At 37.9% G+C, this 24966-nt stretch overlaps 1 protein-coding gene across 1 annotated transcript; it reads right to left on the minus strand.

The window, feature by feature from the left end:
* Positions 1-1278: 1278 nt before the first annotated feature.
* On the minus strand, positions 1279-22496 carry LOC121729623 (serine protease inhibitor 88Ea-like). The gene is made up of 8 exons (XM_042118193.1): positions 22352-22496; positions 8445-8737; positions 7475-7642; positions 6402-6663; positions 4703-4801; positions 4217-4347; positions 2746-2872; positions 1279-1766 (listed from the first exon to the last, which is right to left on the minus strand). Exons 2-8 carry the CDS (start codon positions 8730-8732, stop codon positions 1606-1608), a joined length of 1236 nt encoding a protein of 411 aa, XP_041974127.1. The 5' UTR covers positions 8733-8737; positions 22352-22496; the 3' UTR covers positions 1279-1605.
* Between the last annotated feature and the right edge of the window lie 2470 nt (positions 22497-24966).

Raw genomic sequence — 24966 nt, forward strand, 5'->3', positions numbered from 1 at the left:
ATCCTATAAATACAAACGTAGACCTGTGTACTACTTTTGAATTTTATTACCTAGTAATAGGGTCGAGAAATACACGGGACTTTTGATGGTACTTACGTTTTCCATCATGTAAGAAGCCTCATAAGTCATATATCACTGGTGGTCTCATCAAAATAAACGTTTGATCTGACGATGTTACGATCTATCAAAACATATTAATAGACGCGGTCTCAGTAACAAATCGTAAAACCATGCACTTCGCATTAGCATGAAAAGTAAATTACTTGTTAAGAGATGTAAAATGTGCTCGTGATTATTATGAATCACGCAAACTTTCTAATTTTGATGGGTCTACAGTGTTTTAAGAGTTAAAAAAAAAACTAATTGACTATCATATAATTTTATCGAGTTAAAAAGCTTTTTAGTTGCGGAAACATACTTCAGCCTGTGGTTACTGCTTAGTTCTCGGAATCAGTTTTGTTACTTTCTGGAGAAAGCTACTGGTACCAAATGAAGATCCCAAATCGATTATCCCGATTTAGAGCTCCCACAAAAAACTACGAATTCGCATCGCATCGTATCGTAATGTCATTTTATTATGAATTTTGTCGCAAATATTTGCGAAGCGATGCGAATTCGCAGTTATATGTGGGAGCCCTTATATAGTCCTCGTAGCGTATACGCTATGTTTACAAGACAACGACCGAAGTTACGTGCTACCAGATTACTCTATGGTGCTACGAAGAACACTTGTTTGAGAATTCACACAGGTATACAAAGAAAACAAAAGCAGGTGATTTTGTTCAGTCTATATAATTTAAACTTAAACTATTATTAAAACATAGTCATACATAAAAAATACTTAAGTGTAATATTCGAACACGTGCCTAATACTTACATAACAAACATAATATTAATCTCTGTTCTTTAACTTCCTTATAAATAAATTACAGTAATTGTTAATAAAACTACCTGTATGGTATGAAAAGTTTTACATAATGTCTCGATCTTTCTGTGACTTTCCAGCAACCGGTCACGAACGGACTATGAAATTAGGCGCGATAAAATTCCTAGGACTTAGGTACGACGATTCAAAGTTATTCAACCTCTGATAGGTCGTTTATATCCTCGCCATAGCGATCAATTTCATACAAACAGAGTAGATTAAGCTAGACCAGAATACGTCCAACGGCTAGACTTGACCATAGATAGAATTTATAGTCGACACAATAATTTATTTGCAGCATCAGATGGGAGAAATTTTATTAACATTAACAATCACGTGCTAACTAGGCTACTTATATAAAAATCGTTTTACAGAATTGTTGAATCCTGCACACGCACACATTGATGTTAGTAAATGTCCAGTGGCATTTGCCTTTGGAATGTTTAAATATTTTTGGACACAAGGTCGCACCTAAAGTGTACAGAAGGTACCTTAGAAATGTTTTATTTTGAATTAAAAAGCATCCCAGTGACAAGTTCGAGCAGCGAGAGCAAATTAGCGTCCTAGACAAGTGGCAAAACGCTTACGCTAGCGTTGTAGCGTTAGCGTTGGCGTTTTGCCACTTGTCTAGGACGCTAATTTCTGTCGATATTACATCAAGACCTTAGTGACTACTGAGTTTACTTCTTTGGATCTCTGTAGACGCCCATGAAGAGGACGGAGTTGGTGAGTCGTTCATACAGTACGTAAACGAAGGGGAAGTTGGCGATGAACACGCTCGGCTCCGCCGGCCGCGACGACCGGAAACCGAAGATGGCCGTCGCCGCTGCAGCTACCGTGCCTGGAAAATGAGAAAAATTGGTTATTTATGACGTTACATAACCAGTATTGTAGGTTTTAACGAAAGAGGATTAATTTAATAAAATAGTTACTTGGTGCAATTAAGTAATTACATTTTAATAAGCAGTTTAAATAAAAGAACAATAATAATAGTAGAGATTCCCTAGAACATTTTTTGGATTTATTACTATCAAGCTAATTTTCGTGAGTAGCTTTATTTTGATAAGACGAACAACAATTTCCTCAATCAAGTCAAAAAAAATGTTCTAGGAAACCTGAACTATAAGTTATGTAAAGATTAAAACTAATCACGTGTTTTTATTCTATGCCTATTTTTAAGAATTTTAGATGAAACTAGTTTAGATAAGTAAACACATATTTTGTCGTTAACATAGCACTCTACAGTCTACAGATAGAGTACGACGCAGCACGTTTAACACGTGGAAACAAACAGAGGCCGTAGCCAAAGTCACGATGACGAAATTCGTTATCAAAATGTATGGGATTTAACATTAGTCTTCGCAAGCGAAATGTCATTTAGCGATGACTTATGTCAAACTACATACATTTTGATAAAGAATTTCGTCATCGTTTTTAACGAAAGATACTTTGTCTAAGGGGCCTGTACGTTTTCCTGTGCGCTGTATATATTATCTTATATTGTATATATCTTATATTTGACGACCTCTGTGGCTCAGTTGGTGGGCTGTTGGTAGCTCTAGCCGGGGCTCGCGGGTTCGAATCCCGCCGACGTAACAAAAAGTTTTCAAAGTTCCTGGGTCATGGATGTGTATTAAATATGTGTATCAAATAATAAAAACCTTAAATATATGTATAGTATGAAAGTATTGAATATATTTCCGTTGTCTGGTACCTGTAACACAAGTCCTTCAGGTACTTAGCACCATAGATATTATTATTATTATTATTGTGTAAATATTTTCACAATTAAGGGTTAGTATAGCTCATGCATTAGTTACCTTCTTCGTCGATCTGAATCTTGGCCTTGTGTACGGCGTCGTCGAACAGTATCCCCTTGTCCTCCGACAGCGTGGTGAAGTCGGACTTCTCACTGAACAAGTCACCCACTCCCATGGTCTCCAAGATCTGGAAGTTGTTTCCTATCGTTTAGTTTTCTTAACTTATTCATCAGATTAGCGTTATGAGGTTTTTGTAGAAAGCTAATAAAATAGCTACGAATCTAGGGGCGGAACTTCATTTTATTGCAGCTAATGATAATAATCATGTTAACATTTTAAATCGAAATCTGAAGTAAGTTAAGAGATGATATAAATATTTTGTAAATTACGTAATTATGTTTGTTACATAAAAAACTTAAGAACAACCATAATATCTAATTAGACAGAAATAATTGTAATTCATCATTCAATTTAATTTTTACATAATACTGTACTGGCAATACTGACCGGCCTCATAGGCAGCTCCTTCTCGACGGTGAACTTGGGTATCTCGACGATGACCTCGCGCGTGGTATAGCTCTCCTCCACCACCGCCGCCAGACGCTCCGTCATGTTACTGTACTTTCAATACTGACCGGCCTCATAGGCAGCCCCTTCTCGACGGTGAACTTGGGTATCTCGACGATGACCTCGCGCGTGGTATAGCTCTCCTCCACCACCGCCGCCAGACGCTCCGTCATGTTACTGTACTTTCAATACTGACCGGCCTCATAGGCAGCCCCTTCTCGACGGTGAACTTGGGTATCTCGACGATGACCTCGCGCGTGGTATAGCTCTCCTCCACCACCGCCGCCAGACGCTCCGTCATGTTACTGTACTGGCAATACTGACCGGCCTCATAGGCAGCCCCTTCTCGACGGTGAACTTGGGTATCTCGACGATGACCTCGCGTGTGGTGTAGCTCTCCTCCACCACCGCCGCCAGACGCTCCGTCATGTTACTGTACTGGCAATACTGACCGGCCTCATAGGCAGCCCCTTCTCGACGGTGAACTTGGGTATCTCGACGATGACCTCGCGCGTGGTATAGCTCTCCTCCACCACCGCCGCCAGACGCTCCGTCATGTTACTGTACTGGCAATACTGACCGGCCTCATAGGCAGCCCCTTCTCGACGGTGAACTTGGGTATCTCGACGATGACCTCGCGCGTGGTATAGCTCTCCTCCACCACCGCCGCCAGACGCTCCGTCATGTTACTGTACTGGCAATACTGACCGGCCTCATAGGCAGCCCCTTCTCGACGGTGAACTTGGGTATCTCGACGATGACCTCGCGTGTGGTGTAGCTCTCCTCCACCACCGCCGCCAGACGCTCCGTCATGTTACTGTACTGGCAATACTGACCGGCCTCATAGGCAGCCCCTTCTCGACGGTGAACTTGGGTATCTCGACGATGACCTCGCGTGTGGTGTAGCTCTCCTCCACCACCGCCGCCAGACGCTCCGTCATGTTACTGTACTGGCAATACTGACCGGCCTCATAGGCAGCCCCTTCTCGACGGTGAACTTGGGTATCTCGACGATGACCTCGCGCGTGGTGTAGCTCTCCTCCACCACCGCCGCCAGACGCTCCGGAGTCAGGTTCGCGATTATGTTGCTCACTCCTGTAGATGAAGACATTTTAATCAGCTATTATCAGCTTCGTCATCAGGTATCAGCTTCGTCATGATTATTTGTTATTATTATTGAAGACCCAACAAGTATTATTCTTCCAGTATAGTAAATTTATAAGATGCTAGTTAAGGTAGTTTTCCGATCCTCCGGAGGGAATATGGGATTTCAAGGCTATGTTAACAGAACGACAATCATTCCGAACTTACGTTGTACCTATAGTTTAAAACTTTAATCATATTAAATTGCATACATACACTATAAACCCGAAAAATATGTAAGCAGAGAATATATGATAACATCTTTAACTTGCGAGGCGTTTTTAAAAAGTTCTAATAGGATACTGACCGTCCTTCATGGTGTAGGGCGGCAGGAAGATGTACATGCTGATATCCTCCCCCTTGTACGGCAGCTCCAGGATCTGGGCGCCCAGCTCGTCGCTGATCACTGCAACACACTCACACTTTACCAAACTCCACAGTTACACACCACGAGTCTACCCTGGAAAATTGTGGTTAATTTAACGCTATAAAATTGGAAATTTTTGAATTTTTTTTTCGTTATCACTCATTAGGAGATTATCCTGTTTTATTGAAATGTTTTATCGAAACTCTTGATATTTTGTTCTTTGGAATTTTGCTTCATCCATTAATTAAAATTATTAATAAATACAAAAATGTTTTTGTTTCACATTTTCAAAAGATTTCATTGCGTATGGACTTTCGAAGTGGGATGAACACACATCAATTCAATTCATGTTCCCGAACCGGTGGTAGGCAACACGTAGTTCAACATTCTGAAAATATTTGATTCAAATTTATTCAGAAATAAAAAAAAAATTATTTATTTATTATTTATTTATCATGGTCAGTGGTCACCCAATAAAGTAGATAAACAACTTTAACAAAACAAAATTGCGGTCAAAGCCTATAACAGGTATTTAAATAAAAAAATGTTTGTAAAAGATATTTAAAAGCATTGACTATTTTATTTAGATAAATTCATATTTACATCACATTAACGTTTATTACCAGTACAATGAAACTACACATCTAACCGTATTTATGATGCGGGTTTGTTCTACAACTTTCTATAATAGTACATTACGCACCTAGGGCAAGAAAATAAGAATGTCTCAGATCACATGTTATTGTAGGCCGTCAACAAACATGTGATCTGAGGCTTTCTTATTTACTGCCCATGGTGAGTATACTATTTTTCTCATCGACGGAGGCGGAAAAACGGCAACATCGGTAAGCGCAGCGGGAAGAAAGTTGACGTTTTCCGTGTGTCGAGGTGAGAAAAATACCATTTATTCTCAAAACTTTTCATTCTCGTGTAAACTATTAGTACAGTAACAGCCATAATCAAAGTGTGCTGGCTACTGCCTAGGGCTCCGTAAAGCTTTTGTAGAGTCTCCGCGAACACTAGCATGGAGTCATTTCACGAAATAATGCTACCCAATGATTATTGGTACAGAATCCGTGAACAATATCCACTTCTTGCTTTTTTCTTTTATTTTATAGTCAGAGTTCCCTAAAACAAATTTTCAAGTTTTGTTGAAAATTTGTTCTAGAGTAGAGAGTAGAGAAGAATTTTTACAGAAACCTAAAACGGAACAATAACGAGATGATTTTTTGTATATTGATAGGTTAATAATTATATAATTTAAGAGAAACTTGTCCTACAAATAAAACAATCAATAATATCTTAGGACCATCAAATCGAAATATTAAATCCTCTTTATCTCCGTTAGCTACCATGAGTGAGTACCACTTTCGAGAATTTTCGCAGAGGAAATTGTTGTTCGTCTTATCAAAATGAAGCTACTTACGAAAAATTGGCTAATTAGAAATAAAAAAAATGTTCTAGAAACCCGGACTATTAGGGTTCGCCAAAAATTATATTTACAAAAGGGTTCCGCCACCAAAAAAGTTTGAGACTAGGACTATAGTTTATTAAATGACTCTTCGTGATGGATAGTACCTGTTCGGAAACTTTAACAGATTAATCTGTTTCTGGACTAACAAAGAATATTAAAACTTACTGTAATGGAAGTGTCCTTTTTGTCTCATAAACGGTACGAGGGTCTGTCTGGTTTCGTTGACGAAGAACACCTGTTTCTTGGTGTTCTCAGCGGGGAACTTGGACGCCCACACTCCTTTGAAGTAAGCGGCGTTGGCCAGAACCACTTTCGTCGCCTCTGATACCCCGTCCTCTGGCAGCAAGTCCTTAATGTTGTTCTTGGTCACTTTAGCCACCCAGTCGTTGATATGGATCCTGGATTCCGCTGGCTTCTCGTGGAAGTTCTGTAATGTGTAAAACGATTTCGTTTTAAAATGTGTCCTGAAAACTCACGTAGTAACTGTTAAGTGAATAATAATAATATTTAATGTTTAAAAGTTTGTTTACTGGTTCTGGATTCTCAGATTTTCTTAGGGCGCTAGGCGTTAATCTACACCTTTTGACTTTGCAATACATAGGAAAATATTATAGTTTAAATTACTTCGCTTTTTTAATTCGCTACTTTAATTGCTAATGGGCCGGATAGGCCAATTTTATGGAACAAGAATTCGTAACATAAAAAAGTTACTCATGTAACTTATAGCGTTTTCGGCATCTTCTAGTAGAACTGCCCCGGGGCAGGGTAGGCAGAATGGATACGAAAATAGCCGAACAAAACCGGCAATCCACGAAGTAGGTACTTAGGTACACTTAGTACTAGTTAAATATGTAGTTTACGTAGTAATTTAAACTTCGGTCATTTTCGTATCCATTCGGCCTACCTGCTCCGGGGCAGTTCTAGATGCCGAAAACGTTATTAGACTTGCGAGTATTCTTTGGCAGCTAGCGCTTTATATCAGACTCCGGTTCATTTCATAAAAAAACTAGCGATCCGCCCTGGCGTCGCACGGGTATAAAATATATAGCCACTGAAAAAATGATTAAAATCGATAGCCTATGATCCTTGACGTGGTCTACTTCTTATCTGTGCCAAATAACATAAAAATTGCTCCAGTAGTTCGCGAGATAAGCCTTTTAAAAAAAAATCCCCTTTTTTTTTCACTTTCTCCTGTTAGTCTTAGCTTGATAAAATATAGCGTGATATACAAAACTCACCAGAGCCTCAAGCTCATCGTTGAGCATATCCGCGAAGCACTGGCGCGTGTTGAGGTCGGTGTCCACGAATATCTTGTTGGCGTTGGTGAACTCGTAGGAGTCGGCGTTGCGGTTTACGGCGCGGCTGCGCTTGTCCACTTTGTACGCCGTCAGCAGGTTCACCTTGTCCTGGAATATGTTGTATGTGTAAGTAACATGTGAAATGTTTGTTTGTTTATCCATTTTGAAGTTCAATAAGGCGGTTTTTGTTGTAGTTATAAAAAATCTTCGAAAAAAGTAATCTTCAAAAATATAAATTCTAGAGTTGAAAATAATTTAATATTATAGGTAAACACACATAGATTTCCCATCGTAGTTCATAGTTAAGAAAATTATGAGGTTAGGGCAGCCACGCATTTAATTAAAATGGAAGCTTGTTAATTTGTGATGGGTCATTTATGAGCCGCCAAGCGCTAGGAAAATTTTAAAAGTAATAAAAGTTTAATAAATCAAAGTAGGTTGTAAATGTCGTATCTACGAAGAGTTGTAAGCGTTATTGTTCTTAGATGTTGACCTAATAAATTATGTCCGAGTCTGTCTGGTCTGAGACTTATATCAGACCATTCAGACAATTTTCAGGTCAGGTTGAATACGTGGGATACGTTATACGTGGGAGAGACATGCTTCGGCACGAATGGGCCGGCTCGACCGGATAAATATCACGTTCTCACAGAAAACCGGCGTGAAACAGCGCTTGCGCTGTGTTTCGCCGAGTGAGTGAGTTTACCGGAGGCCCAATCCCCTACCCTATTCTCTTCCCTTCCCTCCCCTATTACCATATTCCCTCTTAAAAGGCCAGCAACGCACTTGCAGCTCTTATGATGCTGCGAGTGTCCATGGGCGACGGAAGTTGCTTTCCATCAGGTGACCCGTTTGCTCGTTTGCCCCCTTATTTCATATAAAAAAAATACAAAAGAACATTTAAACGTACCAAATTCTCATTAATCTGCAAGGACGTCTTCAGTGCCTTCTCGGTCGCTCCACCAGAAGAGAAGTAGGCCAACAACAGCGCATGGTAGACGGAGAACGGCGAGAAGAATATGTTATCTTCTGGCACAGCCTTGTTGATGCTGTTGAAGAGATTTAGCGTGAAGTCCAGCTGGCCGTGGTACAGGGAAGTGCGGGCGCTCGGGTCCAGCTTCTTAGCTGAGTCGTCGGGGTAGAAACACTGGCTGTTCACCGCAGCCACCAAGCACAGGACCACGCCCACTTTCAACATCTTGCCTGTAAAGAAACGAGAATGATTTGAGACAAAGAAATATCAGATTTCAGATGACCCAAAATTGCGCTTATAGCATCCTTTCCTTGTCGTACACTCATAAAAAAATTATACTTTGTGTGTACAGGCGGTGTTTTATCCTTGTCTGATTCAGTCTGATAGCTAAAAAATATCGTTTGACAGACAAAAACAAAACATTGTATAAGTAAGATATTGCATACAGCTGTATACACAGTGTAGGTCTTTTTATAACATTATTTTTATAATATTAGTAATAATTAATTGATTGATAATTGATTGAATATATTTTATAATATTAGTGATGAATTAATGCTCTTGTCAAATTTTAATTATTGCTAGTATTTTAAATAATATTATATGAATAAGGTTTTTGTTACGCTCTTGTAAAAGGCAGAGTTCAGGTCACGTCGATACAATACTTTTGTTTGAATACGTCAGAATAAAGTTAACACAGAAACCGGATTCCTTTAACCTCGGGTTTTTTGGCGCAAGTGATTTAGCAACACGAGTTCCGTTTGATGAGATCAAAATTAAATTCGAACAGATTATTATGTCCTACGCCAATACGCAAGCTTAACCCATCAATCCCCAAGCGGTAGCCGACTGTCGCATAACAATTGAAAATCTATTGTGTCTGCGTTACCCACGAGGTGCTACGGAAGGCAAAATTTGTATTTTTGGTAGTACTGAGTTAAAATGTCTTCTCTTTCTTCAATGACAGATAGCAATTAGCGCAAGTGCTAAAAGAGTTTTGAATCTGCTTATGGTATTCTTAAGACATGAAACTAACTATGAACAAAACATGTGCAGTTCGCTCGTCTAGGAGTCGCTATAATTATCTTACCAATATAATACTAAATCAACGAAAGTGGAGTAAGCGGACAAAACTACACTGCTTGCTTCATCCAACGCAATGTTTAAATGTATAATATTACACTTAATGTCCGTCGTAGAACGTCGTGTCTACATGAGGCCTACCACCGGTATGGGAACTACCCCGCCGAGAAGAACCGGCGTAAGAAACTCACACGGGGCCACCTTTTACCAAAAAGGTGGAAAATAACAATGATATAGTTTTTATATCCCACTGAAATACCGTACTTTTTGAGGATCAAAGTTATTTAAACTCTAAAGCGTACTACCATTCCAAATGACATTAAAAACCCTAAAAAAGAGTTGTTTTTTTGCGTGAAGAAATAAGCACCATAAAACTTTAAACTCGTGAATCGTGGCTTTATTACGGTGTGATTTCATAGTGCCCGTCTTGTTGTTAATGTAATTTCAGGTTTTTTTCTCTATATCACCGATGTTGCATTTTATTAGGACAATAATATGACACGAATATCTTCTATTAAATGAATGATGTAAGTAAAATGAGTAATTAGTATGAGCGCAGCACTTGAGTAACCTCGCGGGATCATTTTCACTAACGCTTTCTATGAGACAACAGCGACAATTTCTAGACTATTCTTATATTTTCTTATAAGTTAACAAAATATTTTTTTAATGAAATAAGGGGGCAAACGAGCAAACGGGTCACCTGATGGAAAGCAACTTCCGTCGCCCATGGACACTCGCAGCATCAGAAGAGCTGCAGGTGCGTTGCCGGCCTTTGAAGAGGGAATAGGGTAATAGGGGAGGGTAGGGATGGGAAGGGAAGGGAATAGGGGACGGTAGTAAAGGGAATAGGGTAGGGGATTGGGCCTTCGGTAAACTCACTCACTCGGCGAAACACAGCGCAAGCGCTGTTTCACGCCGGTTTTCTGTGAGAACGTGGTATTTCTCCGGTCGAGCCGGCCCATTCGTGCCGAAGCATGGCTCTCCCACGTATACATAAAGTCTATGGAAACATAATATAATTATAGTTGAATGGGATCAAGTTTCTTTCAGGTTATATTAATATTGCTAGCTTGTATCGTCATATAGAAACAATACTTTTTCGGGATGAATTACTAATGAAGAAAGTAACTGGTAGTAGTCCTAGCCGCTGAATTTGATCAAAATCTATTCGTAGTCTTTGCTTGATAAAGCTAAAGCCATCGAGTGTGATTGCATATTATTATAACATAATCACTTATTATTAAAAGTCACTAAATTATGAAACGACGTAAACATTATAATTATTATGTATAGGTATAGTATAGTCGCAACTCTATGTTCGCTAGTATAGTCTAACGGACATCACGAGTAATAAAGGTCGTTTGATAACAGATGGATATCCCCCAAGGCCTCTACGGTGTATTAACGATTTTCTCATTATTAATGTACGTGTTTCATGTTTTACAACACCATAATAAGTGTGCAATATCTCAAATTAGCCCGATGATTTTAAATTACTCGTAAAAGTTTCAAAACTACAGCCGCATTTAGAGTTATTTAATGTTTACTTTACTTAAATTTAATGAAGATTTTAACATAAACTCCATACATTTTTTGACAACCTACTCATTAAATATTAAAGTTAAGTAAGTATCATTTAATGTCTCTGAGTGCAGCCGGCAGTGTCGTATGCCAGCCTGGCCGCAAATTAACGTTCTAATAAACATAGCTGGGCACCGTTAATCAAGTAGTTAACTTCGTTAATCGTTAATCCGCTACAAAAAAAGTTAGCTACGATAAACGTTAAAGCGTTACATTTGGGAAGAATTAACGCAAGTTACCGTTAATCCGCTAATTTGTGTAAAATTGCATTTTTATATCGTTGCGTTAGTGAACTTATAAAATCTGGAAGTAGGTTCTGGAAGTGAACAGGTTAGAAACAAAACAAAATATTCGTATAATTCAAATGAGTAATTAAATTTTGGGCATAAGGTGCATATTTGATATGCCCCTTTATGAACATTAACATGTTGAAGTTCTCGTTGGTAAACGAGGCTCGTTTTGGTGTTAAAATGTCTTTACCCGTATACAATACCTTATTAAATCGTGATAAAAATGTGCAAGGTGATAATATTTAAAGTACATAAGCGTTCTCTGTGGAAAAACAAAGAGAAAAAAACACCTTTTGAGCGTGATTACGTTTAGAAAATTTTGTACTGCGTCTACTCTTTCTTGAACCTATTTTTCGCGCCACGCCGCGGTACTGTGCGGTAAATAGTAGGCATTGGATTAACGATTAACGGACTTCTACATATTAACGGAAGTTAACGTGTCCGTTAACATTTTCTAAATTTGACTTAAAAGTTAATCCGTTAATCAAAATGTTAACTTCGTTAATTAACGATTAACGAGTTAATGCCCCGTTATGCTAATAAAGAACTATTATTCAAAAATTAAGTGACAGATTAACTTCTTTTAAAATTAATTAAAACCGCAAAACATTTTCTAATGTTCACACGAACGTGCGCGTGGGAAAACTTTTCCCGGGGCCACGGCTGTCGTGACTTGGTACTTCTAATCCTTACTAATATGACTGCGTAACTGTTTGTCTGTCTGTCCTGAAAAACTGTCCATGTACATGGATACGGAAAAATAAGGTTTCTGCGCGAATTTCGGCGTCACGGAGTTATAGCGGGCATCACCTAATCTTTCTTATATATCCTTTCGCATGTTGAAATGACATTAGCCACTTTGCTGTGTCTGTGGTACCGGGAGCCGGTATGGTCAACAGACAGCCCTAGACTTTTACTGTTACTGGATTTTTTCGAAAAAAGAATTGCTCTATCAGCGCTGCTACTTTGACAGTCAACTCTAGGGACATACACCTACAAGTACACACCTTTACACACCCTACACAGTTAACCTGATTGTGTGTGTGAATGTGTTAATATCTTTTTTTTTATATCTATGGACGCTTCACAACACGTCAGTCTGGCCCCGTGCTAAGTACCTAAAGGACTTGTGTTAGAGGTACCAGACAACGGAAATATATTTAATACTTTTATACTATACATATATTTAAGATTTTTATTATATCATACACTTATTTAATACACATCCAGACCCGGGAACATTGAAAACTTTTTGTCCCGTCGGCGGGATTCGAACCCGTGACCTCCGGCTTAAGCTATCTACGCACTCACCACTGAGCCACTGAGGTCGTGATATAATAATAATATATATTAGGATAAAATAGTTCGGCGTGCATCTGTTGTCTGATTGCCATAACACAAGTTTTTACTTTGCATGGGATTAGACGACGTGATGTACGTTACCTAGCTTTTATACTATTGTATATTATTGTATGCATAATAAATAATTTGAATTTGAACTCTAGGGACATATACCTGCAGTACACACCTTTACAACTCTAACTGCCGCGCTCAGAGTGGAACATTATTTACTTAATTGTAATTAATTCAAAATTTTGACATAAGCCCCATACATTATCTGTCAAACTCTTAATTAAATTCAAGGTTAATCGTAATTAAATGTCTCTGAGTACGGCGGTAAAGTAGTAGTACTTGGTTGTGTTACACCCTTTATTTTGCGTATATTATAGTAGGCGGCTTTAGAAAACATTAGTCATTGAGAGCCCAAATGTAAAAACGCATGACACGCTTACCGCGGTCCGGTTGTGTAACGCCGGTCGCCGCGACGTGTTGACTTTCTCCTCGGTCTGTATCTCAGGCGGAGGGAAACCCGCAGAGGACACTATTGTTGACGTGCAGCGGGAATCCCTCGCGATTCAGGTCGGGTTTATTGAACGACATTGCACCGCACCACAGATTAATAAAGACCAGATGATCAATTGCATGAAAAATCACGGCGAGACCCGGCACGAAACTTTATATGTATAGAATGTCAAAAAATTGTAAAATATCTGCCTCGTTATTTTCAATACGTATACCAATATACCCGGCTTAAATTTTGTCCACTAATCGGTTTTAATTCACTTTGATTTAAACAAAGCTCAGTGAGATGGTAATGCTATCAATTTAAATGCCACTTATTAACCAATAAATTAAAGTATTAAAGTGGCTAATTAGGTGGAGTTTCACTTATTGACATATTTTGTTATATTAAAAGTGCATAATAGTATGCTTGTATCATATTGTTAATTAGTATGTACTGTATATTATTTGCTATGTGACCGCAACTGTAGTTCGTTCAAATATATTTTAACTTTTACAGGACACTTATTTCAAAGTCATAAGAATCATATTTTATAGAAAACCGAGAAAAAACAACTCGAACCTTATCGCATTTATTAACAAAATATACCGTTACTAAAGCCGCGAGCGCGGAGAAATACGTCACCCACTTATCCATACTGTAATTAATAATTGCATGCAAAAATAAATTTCTGTACCGTTAGGAGCGGACCGTTGCATTTTTAAACCTTTAAAAACGATTGGTTTTTATCACGGTCGTCGTCACGGCTTATACAGTAGTTTTATGTTTATTTGTTGATAAATAATCCGCATCTGAATCGATTAAATATTACGGGGTTTTATTTTAGTCATCACTCATCAATGAGTAATGACTAATGACCTAGTTTTGCTTTTAACATTTTCACATCAAGATTTTATGCAAAAAAAAATATATATTTGCAAATGCAATGTGCTTTTCTTTGAAAAGGTTCCTTAATTAACTTTTTCGGCTACTCATAAAAAATTAACCGATATTATATAAATAATTAAGTTAAAAGCTTTCAACGTATGACAACTGTGACCTTAATAATAATAATATCCTTTTTCGATTGTATTTAGTGATAGGGACAATTTTGTGATCTAAAAAATAAAAGCGCATTCTACTGTTCGCCCTCACCTGAATTCTAAATTGTAACATCTAAGCTGTTCTAACTTCTACGTTAGATACGTATTGTTTAAATAATGTTCGATAAAAGACGCCAAGCCTCAAGTGCACAAATTCGGCCGTCAAGTCAATATTTAGGTAACAAAAACTTGCATAAGTTCCCACCTTGTAGCCTTGTACAATACACTACCAGCATACTAACGAGGCGACAGTCTGTTATATGTACTCGTGACTATGACTTGTTAATGTCTTATAACGAAAACTCGAACTGAAGCTTATCGTGAGTTCATTCCCGGTTGGACCCTCCAAAAGTTGGTTAGGAACAATACCAGCTGACTGCCAGATTTCCTGCTGACCCATGCGTCGGATGAGCAATAAACATGCAAAAAGTTGCCTTGCAATCTCTCAGTACTTAGAGTCACTCGCTCGACATAAGAATTTAATAATTAACCGTTCAGTAGTTTTTGCGTAAAGACGTATCAAATATACTCACAAACTTTCTTTTATAATATTAAGTAGTGCGAGTGCTCGACCGAAGGCAGCCCGCATGAACAAACTGCTCATCACATACTCTGGGAATGCGATCTCTTACATGAGGAAAGAACTGCGGGGCTAAAATGGTCACATTTAGCAATTCCTTTTCAGCAAATGAATTGTCAAAACTGTCAAACTGACAAATGTCAAATCAGTACCAAAATACTGAAATGAATTGCAAACAGAGTTGCATTTTGCGATTTTAGAGAAATGAATCATATTATGATTCATATCATGATTGTTCAAAGCGACCATTTTAGCCCCGCTGATATATTAAACAGCCTCCAATGTATTTGTAGGTTCTCGTATATCACGATGATCTCGTAGGTAGCGCAAAGAATTTTCGTGCTTTTAAACGTTTTTGTCATAAATACTATTGGAAACAATCCATCATCGAACACAAGCGTGCCATTATAAATAAAGGTCATTTTTATGAAGTAGGCATATTATAATTTTTTTCCCGTGGTGCTCCTCCTTTTGTTCGGACATTAATCACTCATATAATCAACTTCTCATTTGAGTCCTCCACATTTCCCAACTTATGGCGTAAGGCTTACGTCCGGCCTTTACCGAAAGTACAAAATCCTACTCAACCCTCTCATTTCAGACCAATTTCCATCCTCCCCTTCCTTTCAAAAGTGATCGAGGCGTGTGTTAACAAGCAGTTATCCCGGTTTGTGTTCAAACATAACTTTCTCTCTACACTACAGTCAGGATTCAGACCGGGACACAGTACCACTACAGCTCTTTTGAAAATTACAAATGATATAAGAACCGGTATGGAGGATTCTAAAATTACTGTCTTAGTGCTGATTGACTTTTCAAACGCCTTTAACAATGTTAATCACGACATTCTTCTAGCAATCCTCTCTCATATTATGATCTCGCCCGAAGCGCTAAAATGGTTTCGTTCTTATCTTCGGGGACGTCAGCAGCGTGTTCGAGTAGATCAGTCTTTTTCTGATTGGCGGACTCTCGAGGCTGGTGTCCCACAAGGCGGCGTCCTCCCACCCCTTTTATTTTCATTATTTATTAATTTCGTCTCCTTTGTAATTCGCAGTGCGCATCATCTGTACGCTGATGACTTGCAGGTTTACGGTCAGGAAACAGTAGAAAACCTACCAAATGCTATCGATAATATAAACCGAGATCTGAATGCTATCAACACATGGTCCACCAAGTTTGGGTTGTCTGTGAATGCCGCTAAGTGTCAAGCGATTTTGATAGGAAGCCCGAGACTACTGAGAAAAGTCGACACTAGAACTCTCCCATCTGTAATTTTCGACGGAAACGTTATTCCTTTCAGCCCCAGTGTTAAGAATCTCGGTTTGTATATTGATGCTAATCTCGATTGGCGTACTCAGGTGTCTCACGTTAGTAAAAGTGTCACTAATTGCCTGCGGTCTCTCTATCGCATGAAATATTTCTTGCCATCCAGTATAAAAATTTTACTAGTACAAACTCTTATACTCCCAGTACTGGATTATTGTGATACTTGCTACTTCGACCTTAATTCGGAGCTCCTCAACAAACTCGACCGGCTTCTCAATAATTCTATTAGATTTATTTTTGGCCTCCGTAAGTACGACCACATCTCCCCTTTCCGTGCCAAGTTGCAGTGGCTGCCGATACGTGAACGACGATCGCTACGGGCATTGTGTACCCTCTTTTCCCTGCTCCACTCTCCCTCTGCACCTGACTATCTGGCTGCTCATTTTAAATTTAGATGTAGCAATCACGACAAAAATCTCCGGTCCACAAATAACATGCTCCTTCTTTGTCCACCCCATAAAACATCACTCGTCCATTCCTCCTTTCATATCCAAGTTATCCTCCTCTGGAACGCACTGCCAGTGGAAGTGAGATTGGCTAAGTCAAAAAAGGTATTCAAGCGCAGAGTTCGTGAATTATTTTTGATTAAGTCTCAGGCAGATTAAGAACAGAATAAATTAAGTTGCTTTTAATTAATATAATATATATATATATATATATATATATATATATATATATATATATATATATATATATATATATATATATATATATATATATATATATATATATATATATATATATATATTATAAAATATGATATTTATTGTGTATATAAAATATATATATTATTATTTATTTATTAGTTTATTTGAACTAAAGTATCCGTATAGTATGTAATAGTAATTATTATAGTATGTATTTATTAATGTTGATAAAATTATAGATGTACTTTGCATCTACCACATCTCGTCTCTATCGTCTTCACCCAAAGGTTGGCTGGAAGAAAATGCCTAAAGGCATTAAGCTCGCCTCTGTACCTTGATGTGTGCAAAAAGTATAATAAAAAAAAAAAAAAAAAAAAATGTCATTAATATTTGGCTGTCTCCCGCTCTGCTTGGGGAGGGAAATCGGATATCTCCTACTTCTACCTTCTTCTGATTGATTGAGCTTGTAAATTTGGGACCCGCAACGAAATTAATCAGAAAGGAAGCTCACAAGACAATTGTCAAAAATCAAAGCTCACAAGACAATTATTGCCCCTCGGCCCTCGGGCACCCCTGAGATCATATTGAAGGGTTTTCGTTGTCGGTACCACTGTTGATCCTGGCTACACAGGAGTTGCAGTGGTGGGAATGTGAGGTGTGCCATTTGCCCGTTTAAAAAAAATAAAAAATAATATTATTTGTGTAGAGGTTTGTTGATTTTATCTTTGTCTAAAATACACTACCTAATAATAGCTCCATTTACAGTAAACCTTCGGTTGTGTTGTGCATGCATTAGTGATTAGTTCAAACTCTACACTATCAGGACAATTACAAGTAATGCCACAGTTCAGAATACAAAAGCAGATAATCATTACAAAATAATAACTACAATTTTCCGGTACTTAGGAAAATCGTTTGTCTATTTAACAACTATTTAATAGCAGTTAGCACAAAGAATATCCCATTTACACAAATATTTTGAAAATGAATTTTATTGATACACAAGCAATTTACAATTTAGATGGTTGTGATTTTTTTACTGATACCGTATAAGAACGTGCATAAAATCCATACTTACTAATAGTATAAATGCAAAAGTGTGTCTGTCTATCTGTCGGTTACAGGCTACAGCTCTTCTCGGCGAAACCGCTAAACCAATTTTACTGAAATTTGGTATGAAAATACTTCGAGTTCCGGGAAAGGATATAGGATACTTTTATCCCGGAAAATGTACGGTTTCCGCGTGATAACGAATTTTATCGCGCGTCATAAAGTGTTTTTTTACGAGCCTCGAAAAAGATGGCAAGATGAACTGGATGCCTACAAGCCAGGCTGGCCTGCGGTGGCGTTGGAGCGAGACAGATGGAAGACTTTAGAGGAGGCCTTTGCCCAGCAGTGGGGTAGCATACAGTAGTGATATTAATTTATACATTTTAAATTAAATGCCAGGGACTCTACATAGGGTTTTATAATAATATGTTAGGTAATTTCTTAATAGCTTAAGTATTAATTAATATCCCCCTTACTATATCCACTGGATGTCCCGCGCGGCTTCGCCCGCGTAAATTAGGAATTTCACAGAAAACGAATAAAAATTGCTATAAATACTCCTTTCACGTGGTCTACTCTATATAAGTGCCAAATATTGCTATAAAAATTGCTCCAGTAGTTCGTGAGATAAACCCTTTCTAATATTTTCCCCGTTTTTACCACATTTTCCTGAGTTTTTTCGGTCGTATTAGACTTAGCGTGATAATATAATATAGCCTTACTCGATAAATGAGATATCTAACATTGAAATAAGTTTTTAAATCGGACCTGTAGTTCCTGAGATTAGCGCATTCAAGCAAACATACTCTTCAGGTTTATAATATTAAGTATAGATTTTTTTAAATTATTATCGCTTGACAAACTCGAGCCTCGATCTAAAAGACTATGACAAGGCTCATAATCATGGGACTATGCATGGTATAATATTATGGTGGTGATGATGATGATGATGAATGTAATTTGCATAGTAGCATATGCTTTCCGTTCTTAAAACAACACCGATACTCCTAAACTTGTATCTATAAAGAATGAGGAGTTCTCTCAGCACCTTCCGAACCACGGTATACCAGGTATACCTCGGTGCAAAATCTTACTTGTTTGTAGCATATGCTTAGAATACTTCTTACGAAACCGAAGTCACCACATGTTTCCCCATTAATTTTGAGGAGTTCCCTCGATTAATTATGGATCCTTCATCAGATCACCACTTTTGTGAATATAATACCAAATTGGAATGATACCAAAAGAAAAATTTTGAAAATCGGTTAACAAACGGCGGAGTAATCGTTGAACATAAGAAAACGAACATAACACCTCCCCCATTTTGAAAGTCGGTTAAAATTGTAGCCTATGTGTTATTCTGATGTATAAGCTATATTATTGTAAAGTTTCATTAAAATCCGTTCAGTAGTTTTTGCGTGAAAGAGTAACAAACATCCACACATCCATACATCTATACATCCAAACAAACTTTCGCCTTTATAATATTAGTAGGATGATGTTGTAATATTATTCTCAAGAACATCCTCATCAATGCTCACATAGCTTACGTACCTGTTTACTAGTTACTACCTAGTACCTACCTAATACTCACACACCTTCCTTAAAGTGATAAAGTGTTGTTGATGTTTGTAGTCCAGTGCATACTGTACAGGGACGCACCCAGAAATAACATCAATATTGTTATCATTTCAAGGAAAATGAACGGTTCTTAGGATGATCTATCCAAACAAAATAATACTGTTTATTTTTTTACAAAATTTATAAAATTTTGTTAAATACCATCACATCTATCAAGAAAGGGAATAAATGAATAAAGAGTAGTCAACTGTCAATAGGGAACGACAAAGAGTTAGTTTGTTTGTAGCCGCTAATTTTACGAACTACTGATAGTACCTATACTATTTTTATGGCCTGTTTCACCACTTCCTGATAAGTGACGAATAGACTATCCACCAATTAACTTGACAGATTAAGTATGGAGAATCTGTCAAAAAAGATGTGAATAGCCTATTCGGTACTTTATCAGAAAGTGATGACACAGACCCTCATGATCTTGTACATAGATATAGAGTAGACCGCAGGGTACTTTTTTACAGAAAGTAGGGTTCCCGAAAGATACATTATTATTTTCGCCGGCGGAGCCGCGCGGAACGTCTAGTTTAAGTATACAAGTTCAAATATTTAGTAAGGAGAAATCATAAGCACTGACTCATTGTCTCGCTGCACTGTCGTCTGGGAAAGTAAACAAGACATAACAGAGACTCTTCACCCATTAGCGACGTGTAAGTGGACTAGGAGTTAGGGCCTGCAAGGTAGCTAGTTTTAAACATAGGTAGGACTTAATTAAGCCTCGATTTAATTTGAAATTGTTTAGGTTTTATCTCTGGTTGGTGATTGCTTCGTATCGTAAGGTTTGTGTTGTGCGCAAGTCGCAACTATGACGGTGATATTTAGTAGTGTAAATAAAGTAAATACCATGTAGTATGTACATAGTTAGTACGAAATACAAATACAGTACGATCTATGGACCATGTGTCTAATGTCTATCATAGACAAAATAATAATACAGACAGACAGACATTACGAATCTATAAGGTTTACGTTTTTTGCCATTTTGCTACGGAACCCTAAAAAGGCTAAAGAGATATCACTTTTTTTTAAGCACTGTAGACGGGTAACGGGGTAAATATGCACCTCGAGTGAAAACTAGATAGCATTGTTGTATTTTCTATGCCCATTGACCACCGTCACTCATTGGAAATTCGCTAATGATCACAATGATGTTGTACCCGACCACGGACAATGGAGGCCGGCATTACGTACCTACTTATCGCATTACAACATTTAATGTACTCATTTCCGCTGAAATGGGAAATTTTGACACCGCAAATTCGAAAGCGGTCCCCATACAATACTTCATGGAAGGGTGATTCCGACTGCATAACGTACAATCAATCCATATTAATCCATAATAATATTATAAATGCGAATGTGTGTCTGTCTGTCTGTGTGTTACCTCTTCAAGCTCGAACCACAGAACCTATTTTGTTGAAATTTGGCATGGAGATACTTTGAGTCCCGGGAAAGGACATAGGATACTTTTTATGCCGGAAAAATGTACGGTTCCCGTTGCCCCAACGTTGCGGGCATTATCTAGTATATTATATAAGTACTGAATACTTACTAATAATATTTAATATTATAAATGCGAAAGTGTGTCTGTCTATCTGTTACCTCTTCATTTTGCTCAAATTTGGTATGAAGATACTTTGAGTCTACTTTACTTTTTTTTGAGTTTACTTTAAGTAGGATACTTTCTTATCCAGAAATATGTACGGTTCCCACGCGATAAACGAATAATGCCATAGTATAATAATGCTATATCTGGTTTTATAGCTTATGACTTTGTTAATGTATGGAATGGGTAAATCAATGACTATATTAATTTCCACAAGGATTTACTACAGGGTGTAGTAAAATAAAGTTAGTAAGTAATAATATTTTAGGGAGAGTTTACTATGAAAATAGCGATGCTGAAACAGTTTCGTTTCTCAAAGCGCTTTTTCTTTTATAGTGAACTCTATTTTTTTGTTGAATGTGGGAAACATTTGTGCCGAGTACCGCCCGTACCGGGCCATCAAAATAAAATGTCGGCTGGCAACATTCCCTTGTTTAAAAAATTAATTAAAAAAAAACAATAGCAAAAGCAAGCTCCATACGGCAATGGCAGAACAATGTTTGAGAAACACTGCTCTCAAGTATTATATCACTTTGTTTTGCTACAGACTGTATAAAATGAGATACCTATTATTTTAATACATCAACTCATAAATTAAAATTAGGTTCAAATCCTCTTAAAAACAACTCTAACTTCTAAATTAAATTAACTCTAAATCCAGTATGATACAGCGGCCGGACTGGAATTAAACATGTTTACACTTTACATAAAGCTACTTAACTGATAAACATGTTTATATTGATATAGTGTTAATAGTCTGGAAGCCAGTAACGCCAGTAACACTGGCGCCAGCTGCTGCACCAATACAAATCAACACAAGTCCTTAATATTCAAGTCCAGTCTTCGAAATTTAAAAAATACTGCATGCAAAATTATTCGAAGAATTTAAATGTCACTTGCCTGCCTACTGTTTTGAATATTCTTTTCGCGTATTCTAAAGTTAGGTATTTGTAATGATTCTGTTTAGTTTAGAATTATTTAAATAACATCAAAATTATTTAACCCTTCACTGTCCTTTATATAACTTTTTGATGCAATACATCTCACTTACGAGTTAGGTACACATTACACCAAAAGTAACTAATTAAATGACTTACCGCCTTATATCTATTGAGGAACAAACAAGTCTTCTCTGTATAGTCGTACTTATTATCTAAAATTGTACGTGTATATGGAAATTTTATAGAAAGTAGCGCGTAAACACGTAGCGGGGCCGCGGTCGGAGTCGGACTGAGCGAGGGCCGACCGGTATCCTCTTTTATGTTTGTGCTATGCAAACTGGTATGCGTTACCGACTCACCTCCGCCGTAACACACGAAGTTCAGTTCCAAAATTGGTTCCAAATATGATTTGAAGACATGAGTTTTTGAGAATTGGATAACTTAAATCGGATCTACCATAGGGCTTTTTGGGTTTCAGCCCGGGGCCTCGCGAATTCGAGTGGCCCACAGCTAAATGAAATCCAATAATCGGCCAAATGCGAGTCAGACTCGCTCACAAAGAGTTCCTTACCGTTATAGAGCAAAAATGGGCCAAAAATTGAGTTTTCTGTATGGGAAATAAAATGAAATAAAAAATTAAGGGAGGCGCCTTAATTTTTATTTTATTTTAATATTTTTATTAATTAATAAAGTACACAGATTATAATCAAGGTCTTTATGAAAATTTGAAGTGCCTACCTGTTACTATTATTGATATCGAGCAAAAAAGGCCAAATAATCACATTTTTTGTATGGGAGCCCCTCTTAAATATTAATTTTATTTTGTTTTTAGTATTTGTTGTTATACCAGCAACAGAATACACAATTTGTGAAAATTTCATAAGTCTAGCTTGACTTTTATGCAATCATAAGAAAAAAGACATGGTCCTTGCTGAGCAGACTGCGATCGAGTACCAATGGTATTCTAAAGATGCTGGCTGAAAAATACGACTCGCCGATACTAGAACACCATTTAAGGGTTCTAGTTAGAAAATAAATGTTACTCTTAAACTAACTAATAAAATACTACCCACTAACCTAGTTTTTAAGATATTTATTACTAACAATTTGGGCCTTAGTAGCTCTCAATAAAGAATTTATTTATTTATTTATTTATAGGTAGCGGTTCTTGAGATACAGCCTGGAGACAGACAGACAGACGGACATACATTGAAGTCTTAGTAATAGGGCTCGTTTTTACCCTTTGGGTAAAAACGAGCCCTATTACTCCTGAAAATGGACAATAATGTCCATTTTTTTAATTTTTAATTCAAGTCTACGTTTAGATGTAAGTGGTGTTGACCAAGGGTCCCCTAAACTCTTGATCCGGCCCTGCCTTTTATCTTAAGGCCCAAAATGTTTTTAACAAATATTGTCCTTATAAATCTTGAATACCCACAGAAACTACATAATGCAGACTATCTACCCGCTATAGATATAATAATAGATTATATAGTGCCTGGTTGCATATTGTTGTTTTTGTAGGTATTCACGATTTAAAGACAATATTTGTTAAAAAACATTTTAGGCCTGTTAAAGGTATAATACATGGACGATGGATTATCCCAAATTTGCTTTGACGTAAAGCCATTAAGGGCAAGGGCTCGTACATGGTCATGTTTGATGTTTTTTTTTTTTATTAAATAAGGGGGCAAACGAGCAAACGGGTCACCTGATGGTAAGCAACGACCGTCGCCCATGGACACACGCAACATCAGAAGAGCTGCAGGTGCGTTGCCGGCCTTTTAAGAGGGAATACGCCCTTTTCTTGAAGGTTTGCAGGTCGTATCGGTCCGGAAATACTGCTGGTGACAGTTCATTCCAGAGTTTTACAGTGCGTGGCAGAAAGTTACGCGAAAAACGCACTGTGGAAGACTGCCACTCATCAAGGTGATGAGGATGGTATGTTTTTCGCGTGGGAAAAGTTGCAGGTGGTATGATTCCGAACAATTCCGCAGAGCACTCCCCGTGATACAACCGATAGAGGATGCAGAGTGAAGCTACATCTCGGCGAAATTCCAGGGGGTCCAAGCTGTTTGAAACACTATGGCAGTCAACAATTCGAGCAGCCCTTCGTTGGATACGATCCAGAGGGAGCAGTTGGTATTTTGGCGCCCCTGCCCAGAGATGAGAACTATATTCCATATGAGACCGCACCTGCGTCTTGTAGAGTTGTAGGCGTTGGTCCGGACTGAAGTACTGTCTCGCTCTGTTAAGAACACCAAGCTTCTTCGAGGCTAATTTGGCCTTACCCTCAAGATGATATCGGAACTGGACTTCGCTCGATATGTTGACGCCAAGTATCTCAATGCTAGGAGAGATGGTTAAAGATGTGCACTCGAAACCAGGATAAACGACCATTGGTGACTTTTTAGTGGTGAACGCGCAGACTTGTGTCTTGGTGGGGTTGAATTGGACTAAGTTACGTCTACCCCAATCAGAGACCTTCTCCAATGAATTCTCCACCTTAGACACAAGTTCGTTTCGACTCTCAGTGATATTTTGCCGAGAAATATTAGGAGAGCCGGTATATACAGCATCACCTGTACTATCATCCCCATAGCAATGAATGTCGTATGTTGCTGTTGGTTTTCAATTATTGTTTTATTTCATACATATACAGTCATAAGCTAGTTTTGTTGGGGGATAATAGACGAAATATTTAAGAAAAATACTTAAATATTTCTATCCAAGTAGGTCGGATTTATCGGAAGGTGGCGCATAAAATTTTC

The sequence above is a fragment of the Aricia agestis genome, chromosome 8, assembly GCF_905147365.1.
Source record: "Aricia agestis chromosome 8, ilAriAges1.1, whole genome shotgun sequence".
In the NCBI taxonomy this organism is placed as follows: Eukaryota; Metazoa; Arthropoda; class Insecta; order Lepidoptera; family Lycaenidae; genus Aricia; species Aricia agestis.

Excerpts from the sequence above, each read along its gene's own strand:
- LOC121729623 (XM_042118193.1), bottom strand. The coding sequence starts at position 8,732 with ATGTTGAAAGTGGGCGTGGTCCTGTGCTTGGTGGCTGCGGTGAACAGC. Across the intron at positions 4,802-6,401 it reads AAAAGGACACTTCCATTACA|TGATCAGCGACGAGCTGGGC; the intron begins GTAAGTTTTAAT and ends AGTGTGTTGCAG. Across the intron at positions 1,767-2,745 it reads GATTCAGATCGACGAAGAAG|GCACGGTAGCTGCAGCGGCG; the intron begins GTAACTAATGCA and ends CTCATTTTCCAG.